This window comes from Aegilops tauschii, chromosome 7 (assembly GCF_002575655.3).
Source record: "Aegilops tauschii subsp. strangulata cultivar AL8/78 chromosome 7, Aet v6.0, whole genome shotgun sequence".
Classification (NCBI taxonomy): Eukaryota; Viridiplantae; Streptophyta; class Magnoliopsida; order Poales; family Poaceae; genus Aegilops; species Aegilops tauschii.
Window position 1 is genome coordinate 641835607 of NC_053041.3, and position 8501 is coordinate 641844107.

At 46.1% G+C, this 8501-nt stretch overlaps 1 protein-coding gene and 1 pseudogene across 1 annotated transcript; one reads left to right on the forward strand and one right to left on the reverse strand.

The window, feature by feature from the left end:
• The first annotated feature begins 2103 nt into the window (after positions 1-2103).
• LOC109753647 (uncharacterized) lies at positions 2104-5384 on the forward strand. The gene is made up of 5 exons (XM_020312560.3): positions 2104-2671; positions 2783-2878; positions 2973-3021; positions 3139-3262; positions 5100-5384. The coding sequence occupies exons 1-4, from the start codon at positions 2168-2170 to the stop codon at positions 3231-3233; spliced, it is 744 nt and encodes a 247-aa protein (XP_020168149.1). The 5' UTR covers positions 2104-2167; the 3' UTR covers positions 3234-3262; positions 5100-5384.
• A 1096-nt stretch (positions 5385-6480) lies between these two features.
• On the reverse strand, positions 6481-7770 carry LOC109753646 (uncharacterized; annotated as a pseudogene).
• Positions 7771-8501: the final 731 nt, after the last annotated feature.

Below are 8501 nucleotides of genomic sequence, written 5' to 3' on the forward strand. Positions count from 1 at the left end.
ATTGATGATTATATCGTGAACTCTGGGTTGTGTGTGCATGAACTTGTTGTTGTAGACCCAAAGGATGTAAAAGAAACTATTAATTTTTGAGATTATGTAATAATCAAACTACATTCTCTGATATAATTTATTCCAATAGATTGGCCTCCTAGAAGCTAACACTGGTATGACATGGGTCACCGATTGACATGAGCAAAACAAGCCCAATGAGGAGAAAACAACAAGGGTCTAGTGGTCCTAATACAACATCGACCCAATAGGTCGAAACAGTATGATCACCAATGAATTGGAAATAGATATTGGTCCAATGGGCCAAAATAGGTCCCGGTCCAATGGGCAAAAAGTGATACATACCTAATGAGCCAAGATTGATATAGGCCTAGTGGGCCAAAACTGACACATCCAAAAAATGGGTCAAAACACATATAGGCCTAAATACCAAAACAAAATGAGCGTAGTAGCTTGGACTGGCGCAACCGCGGCACACCGTTGGCATGGTGACGGGCAACATCCATGATGTCCATGTCATAGGACATTGTGAGCACGTGTTGGATGACATAATCCTTGCCATTTGTCCTCTAGGAACTCTATGACAACCATCTTGTCTACGACGTCTTGCTCCTCGGTGGCTTACTGATAATGTATCGATAGTTTTTGCATGATTCATGTTATATTGCTATCACTTTTGAACACGTTTGGCATTGATTTTTGTTTGACTAACATATTAATTCAGTGCCTAGTGTCAGTTCATGTTTTTCTTCTGTTGTATAGTTGTCAATTGTATAATGCACTAAGATACAAGAAGTCTCATGTGCCCTTAACACACCTAGTATAGTTGTCAATTGTATAATGCACTAGTTTGGCGAAGGGACTGATAAATTTGATGGCAGATAGGTAATATGGAGCTGGCGGACCTTAGATTCAAAGTGGAATAGGAAGAGTAGGGGGAAGCGGTAGTGCAGACAGGAGGGATGGGAATGGGACAGGCCAGGGTTGTCATTGGGCTTAAATAACCAGACTTCGTCCGCCATGAATGCGTCCTCACCTAAACTGGAGGAGGCGTCTATTGGACCGCCGGGTGCAATTTTCTACCTGGCGGTGACTGGGTAGGCTGCCTAGACTTTTGGGAGGGGGAGCATATGGGGGCCCCGGTTGTAGATGCTCTAAGCACCAGTGCAAAAATACTTGATTTAATATTTAAAAATGAGACCTATGGTCTTTAGTGGCTTATTTTTATCCAAATGATAAGTGCCGCACGTGTGGCACGAAGCACTCTGGCCCTGTCTTTTTTTAGAACTAAAGTTGTCATTTGAAAAGAAAAAACAAAAAAAAACTTGCCAGCCGAAAAGGAAGTTGTCATGCTTGGCAACTAAAATTGTTATCCTCGACCACGTCACTAAACTTGCTATAAAAAACTTTCGGAATTGCCATGTATTCGTGCCACACGTACCAAACGGGCTGCTGTGCCGGCCCGTGTAACATAGGGGCTCTGCCTGGGCAAGGGAGGGCAGCACGCGTACCGGCCCGGCATGGCCCATGTACTTGCCATGCCAGGCCCGTATAATCCTGGCCGGGCCGGCCCACTTGGTCAGGTCTACCTTGGTGGGCAGCAGACCTGGCCAAACGGGCCGGCCCGGCCGATCGTAATCGTGCCTGGCCCGGCACGACCCGCCAGGGCACGATTACTATACGGGCCGTGCCGTGCCGGCCCGCGTGCTACGCCTCCAGACCCAGGCACGACCCAGTTAGTAAACGGGCAGGCATGTTGGCCCGTTTAGCACGTTGGGCCGCATTTTTTCAGCCTGTTGGTATATATATATATATTCTGAAAATTATATATAAAAATAAACGGGCCGTGCCGTGCCGGCACACGTGCCCAGGCACGGCCCAAGGCGTGCTGTGTGCCGGGCACGGCCCGTTTAGCCCGTGCCGTGCCGGCGTGCTTGCGGGCTGGCCGGTTTAGGCTGGCCCGTTTGGCCACTATAGTGGGCAGCGATTTCACCTGCTCTGCTAGCCACCCGAGCGACGAAATTTTCAAATTCCAGCCATATAAAGCTTTCCTCCCCTCTACCCACAGTGCTACTTCGCGTTCAAAATTCAAAATCTGAGAGCAGAAGCAGACCATTCTTCTTCCTCTTCATCCACCCACGCGGACTCAGTCAGAGCCATGAGGAAGGCGGCCGCCAAGCCCAAGCCGAGGGCGAGGGGGAAGGCCAAGCCCAAGCCGAAGGCGAAGCCCAGCCCCGACTCTCTCTCCGCCGCCTCGTCCCCGTCCGACGCCAGCGACGGGTCCCCCTCCCCCTCTCCCGTCGCCCTCCCCTCCGCCTCCAAGCCCAAGCCCAGGGTCAGGGCGAGGCCGAGGGCCAAGCCCAAGCCGAAGCCCAGCCCCGACTCCCTCTCCGGCGCCTCCTCGCCGTCCGACGCCAGCGCCGGGTCCCCCTCCCCCTCCCCCGTCGTCGGAGTCCGCCGCGGCTTCCTCTCGCCCGCCTCGCTGGTGACGCCCAAGGCCAGATCCCCCCTCTCCGCGCCGGCCTCCGTGTCCACCGTCGGCGACCTGAGGGGCCTCGCCGCCTCGGGCCTCGACTCGCTCAAGCGCCGCCTCGACGCGCTCCACGCCGACAACGCCCGTGACCTCGAGGCCTCCCACTCCCGGATCTCCAAGCGCATCAAGGTGACTGACCACCTCTCTCATCCCCTTTGCCATCCTTCCTTAGCGCGTCGATCGATCGATCCTGAGATGTGATTGTGATGGATCCCCTTCCATGTGTGCTCTTCACTTCAGATGCAGACGCAGAGCTGCGTGCAGATGGCGGAGGAGGCGGAGAAGGAGCATAAGAAGATGATCGACAACTACTCCCAGCAAGCCGACGAGATCAAGGTACTGTCGGTGTTTGATCCATGTTTGATCCTGAATTTCGTGTGGATTTGGAGCCTGAAATTGCGATCCTACTGTCCGTGTGGATTCCTTGCAGGCATCGTACAAGAAGTTGATGACAGAGGTGCAGTCGTCTTCGTCTCGTGGTACTGCAGCCACTGACCAGAGACATCTCTTCTGAATTTTACTTCATTTCAGTCTTCAATTCAAGCCACTATGGCAGTGGTCTATCGTTTAGTACTGACTTGGTTGGCACTGGTTAGTGTGCAAGGTGACCCTCCCTGAGATGGCAAAGTCTGTGGCCAGAGCTATCGACGGCTTGCGCAGTCGCTACAACATCCCAGCTACAACAGCTTAGCATACAGTTTCTGCTACATCTCTGACTTGGTAATCACTTCTCCTGTTTCGAAAATTGACATATGAGTTGGTATCACTTCTTCTGTTTCAAAATTGACATATGGGTTCAGTAAATTTCATGAATGTATGAGTGTTTGTCCATGAAAATCCAGAAGTGAACAATGTGTTGTACATGTTGGCTTGGATATTCCAGATGCTTATTTCGTGTGGATTTGGAGCCTGAAATATCCAGATTAATTAGAAGCATCGATCATGGGTTCCAAACTAATATCCAGAAATTTGTGGTCTACTAGATGCCTAGGTTTTAGTATGCATTAGACTCGTATCAGTTAGTCATACTTAGCATACAGTTTCTGCTACGTTTCTGAGTTGATAATCACTTCTCCCGTTTTGAAATTAATATACAAGTTGGTCATGTTCTGTAAATTTCTGTGTAAGGTACAATGTTCACCATTGAGAAATTAATGGAAAGGGGTTCACCCTGTTGGAAAAATGTTCAGTAAATTTTCATGAACGTATGAGTGTTTTTCCATGAAAATTCGCTGGATCGTAATTGTTGATTACAGGTTAGCAAAGTGTTGTAGTTTACTGTATATGCAGTTCTACTAGTAGCAGTCATAATATATCAAGGACAGATAAGAGATCACTAGAGCCTACATGATCCTATCCTTTCAGAAGGTTTTGCTTGCTTGGCAATAGGTATATCTAATCCACGTGAGCATCAACAATGTTGTAGATGTTGGCTTGGATATTCCAGACATTTATTTCAGTTGGAATTAGAAGCATGGGTTCAAAGTAATATCCAGAAATTAGTGGTTTAAATGCACAGGTTTTAGTATGTATTAGACTTGTATGAGTTAGTGATACTTCCAAAATCTGTTCCTCTGTGTGTGCTAGCTGTACTTTTTTATGGTACTTATTTCCATCTTAAATTACTTGCGTGTAATTACATAATAATTGCTGTATTCCAAGAAATTATGTTATGTGTCTGAACAAATAAGCTATCTACATCACACATATAGATAGGAAATCTTCCTCTGATTCCATTGTGTTTGTGTTGTTTACATTCTTTCTTCAGCAACTAGTATCAGTCATAACATCAAGGACGGAGCAGAGATCACTAATGCCTGTCATAATAATATACCAGAGATAGTAATTGTTGTTTACAGGTTACCAAGTGTTGCAGTTCATTGTATATGCAGTTCTAGTAGCAGTCATGATATCAAGGACTTTACTTGATTGGTTGATTAGTGTGTGTAGAACTGTTCATTGTATAATGGGTGTTTCCAATCCACGCAAACATTCACAATGTCGTAGATGCTGGCTTGGATATTCCAGACACTTGTTTCTGTTCGAATTAGAAGCATCATGGGTTTCAAACTAGTATCCATAAACTGGGGGTCTAAATGCACACGTTTTAGTATGTATTAGACTTGTATGAGTTGGTTATACTTCCAAAATCTGTTCCTCTGTGTGTTCTTGATGTAGTACTTGTTTGTGCTACTTCTTTCCATCTTAAATTATTTGGGTGTAATTACATGATAATTGCTGCCATTCCAAGAAATTCTGTCATGCGAATACTATTGCTAAACAAGTAAGCTATCTCCATCACGCATTCAGTTAGGAAATCTTCCTCTGATTCCAGTGTGTTTGTATTGTTTGCATTCTTTCTTCAACATTGATTGTTTCTCATGTTCTCCTTTTACCTTATCAAATCTGGAGCATATGTATAGAAATCATGTGCTATTTATGTTTACTTCTATATATGCCCATACCCATCTTCTTGTTTCGCTTTCTTTACACAGTTGTCCCTCTTGCTTGTGGTAACCTTTACGTAGCTGAATCTTTTCTGTATTATCTGTAACAGGTACATGCCCTTCTCCAGATCAACCTGGCTGCTGAATTCCTGGACTCATGGCAGCAGAAAACTCGCGCATTTGTCAATAACTACTGTTACACTTCTTGCTACAGTCTCTTCGTCAGCTACGTCAAAACTCGTTACGTTCAGTCCAATATATGGGGCTCGTAAGCTATGTCAAAACTTCTGTTGGTACCTAGGGTTGGATCATGCTATGAACATTCTTTACACCTTGTATTATATGAATTGTCGTCAGTTGGTCGATTAATCCATTGGATATCGGAAGTTTGCTGAGTTTGTTCTGTCGTGTCTTAGCATCTTTCTTTCTTCCTTGTTTCTTTCTTGCTGGTTGCTGTGAACTGAAGTATCTGGCCAGGGACTAGTCACCGTTTAATCTGATTCATCTAGAGAAGCTTGTGAGATCACTTTTTCAGATGTTCTGGACATTTTTGCAAGGATTCGTTTAGAACTGGGTGTACCCTCAGCTCCAAGAATCCTCTTATGGCTTACTCCCTCCGTCCTTTAAAGAATGTACTTCCAACTTTCTTCGAAAGTCAAACTTTTTAATGTTTGACCGTATTTCTACAATTATACACCAACATTTATGCCATCAAATTAGTAGCATTAGATTCATGATAAAATATATTTTCATTATGTACCTATTTGATTTCACAAATATTAATATATTTTTGCACAAACTTGGTCAAACTTTAAGATAGTTTGACCCTCTAATAAAGTTGGAAGTACACTCTTTGAAAGACGGAGGGAGTAGCGTCGTTGTTTCTGTGGCATCTACAGGATATGTTCCTTCTGGCTATGAGTGTCAGTATAGACAGTACTGATATGGTTCTATGATACAATCCTGGTACACCGAATCTTCGTAGAGTTGCTTATTTGATATGGATTTGCCGCATACTTGTGTGAAGCTAGAGGAGTGTTTGACAAGAACAATGATGATTCATGGCTGGAAACCTAAAATGCTTAGCTGGCTACTAATGATGAACAATCATTTTTCAGATAGACTGCAAACTGTACCTATATATTTCAGGTCTGCCCTTTTGCGTCAGGACTTGCGGATACAAGCAAACATATCTATCTTGATCCAGGAGAGCACATCTTTAACAAGTTTCTTTCTACACAAAAAACGCAGAAAAAAAGAAGCAAAAAACGCAGTACTCCCAACACACGACTATAGATCCAGAGATTCCTTGCAATTTACGATCAAATTGCAACCTGGTGAAACTTGCACGCTATTACATGACTATAGATCCAGAGATTTCTTACCATGCCAAAGCTAAAGTAAATTTGGGAGGCAGGGAGGAACAATTATAAATAGTCAGTTCTAATACCATAGATAGATACTACATAGTTCAGGACACTAACAAGATGATCATGACAGCATGGGCGCTACCGCGACCATCCAGAACGACATGTTAGACCGGCGGTACAAATAAGAAGAGCTAAGAACAAAAGGCATGCGAAGGGAAAAGCCAAACAGGAGCCATGACCATTCAGACATGCCCTGTGGAGAATGGCCTGGAATTGGAACGATGCTCTATTGGAGGCGGTGGTGAGTACGCAACATCCAATACTGACTCTCAATGTTCACAATACCTAAGAACTTGCCATCAATATCGCAGCGTAGCACATGCTTTTTGTTGAAAACGATCAGCAGCTCACGCTCTTTTAGCACAACCATATCGTTGAACACAGTTATCCTTTTCTTTTTGGAAGAAGCCGAATAAAGTTGCCTTGATGCCTTCACCGTTGACAATTCAATCCGGTACTTGAAAGCCCAGATTTCAGCCTCGTAATCCAGCATCGCCCAGACATCAATGGAAGTGAGCCTAGGAGTCGAGCCGTCCCAGAAAGCAAGCGTCCCCTCCATGTTGAACAACTTTCCATGATGGCACCGCTGGGTGGGACCGCACATCCATTGGAATGACTCCGCTTCTGTGTCAAACACAATAAAGATTCCGCCGGCTCCCACAACATTGGTGGCACCATAAGCACACCTGTGCAGGCTGCAACGATGGTGGACCGGCGGTGGATGGTTGGATGAAAAGTGCAGCCCGCTTAGTAACTTATGTTCCACCAATGGCGATGAGACCAGTGGCGTTCTAACTCTGACCTGCCTTGGCTTGTCGAATCCCACTGTTAGGATGTATAAGTTAGATTTAGAAAAACCAAGTGAGTGTGAGACCCAGAGCATCTAATACTCTCCACTTGAATGGTGGTGGTTGAAACCGGCGATGGTGTTGTGTTGCCTCTAAGGCTGTGGCAGGAGAGCACGCGCGCGGATAACTGGGTTGCAGATGTAGAACTGGTGTCCCGGAGAGACGATAAGAAAGCCACCACAGCTGCCTTCGAGACAATTTTGAAAACGGTGTTCGCAGCCCGAGAGGAAAGGCTAAAGTTGTTCATGGGCACCGGGGTCACGGACGACGATGAGGCTGGCGGGCCGCCCTTGGCCATTGACAATGGAGAGCGACGGATGGCGAAGACGGTGCTCGAGCACGAATGCAGGCGTGGATGTCACGCTGTGCCATGACATGATGACAGCATGGCAGCGACCAACGTCATTGGGCGGCATGGCAACCTGACGGAGTATCTTGTCAATGATCTCGTCGCCGTCCTCGGGCAGGTCCTTGAGCAGGGTGGCACCTTTACTGTCTGGCATCATGCCCGTCGAGTCTAGTCAGCTGAAAAGATGCGGCAAGCAAACTTTAGTCCACCCACGGCTAACTCCTAAAGAGACGAGCAGCTTAAAATCAAGTAGAGAAGCAATTAAACTGATAGAAAGCTTGACTCTTGCATTGATCAGTTATGATAATTACTGTTACAAGGGCGTTTACACATGACTTAAGAACAGAGTGACAACTACTGAAGACAGAGTGAAAGACAAATACATTATAGCTTAACGTAAACTGGAAGAGGAAGGCAAGACCCTCGGAGGGTCTAACGGTGGCGGCGAGCTGCTTTTTTTCTTCTGAAAATGAGGTTGACTCTGGCCTCTCCGTTGATAGATGTACACAATCATCTTAATTAAATTATTCAATAAAGATGTGACAAGAACATACATCAACAAGGCGAACCCACCACTCCACACCTACAAACTTAACAATGGGAATGCCATCACGTCCCTACCATCTAGAACCGAGGTCATGGCCGAGCCGCCCACATGACGTACCGAGCGTGGACATCCGGTCCAGCAGACCCAACACATGTATCGTATGCACACGCTTCCGAAGCCGCCCCTACAATCGAGTAGCTGACCCATCTCCATGGTAGAGATCCGCATTATCCTTTCCCAGCCAGCCGTCAATGCCGCCACGGCTCCAAACAGCGCCGCTGCCATGTGCTTGTCCATCAAGACACATCCGTCGCCAAGACTCCGCTGCACCATGCCGC

Excerpts from the sequence above, each read along its gene's own strand:
- LOC109753647 (XM_020312560.3), top strand. The coding sequence starts at position 2,168 with ATGAGGAAGGCGGCCGCCAAGCCCAAGCCGAGGGCGAGGGGGAAGGCC. Across the intron at positions 2,879-2,972 it reads AGCAAGCCGACGAGATCAAG|GCATCGTACAAGAAGTTGAT; the intron begins GTACTGTCGGTG and ends GATTCCTTGCAG. Across the intron at positions 3,022-3,138 it reads GCAGTCGTCTTCGTCTCGTG|TGTGCAAGGTGACCCTCCCT; the intron begins GTACTGCAGCCA and ends GGCACTGGTTAG.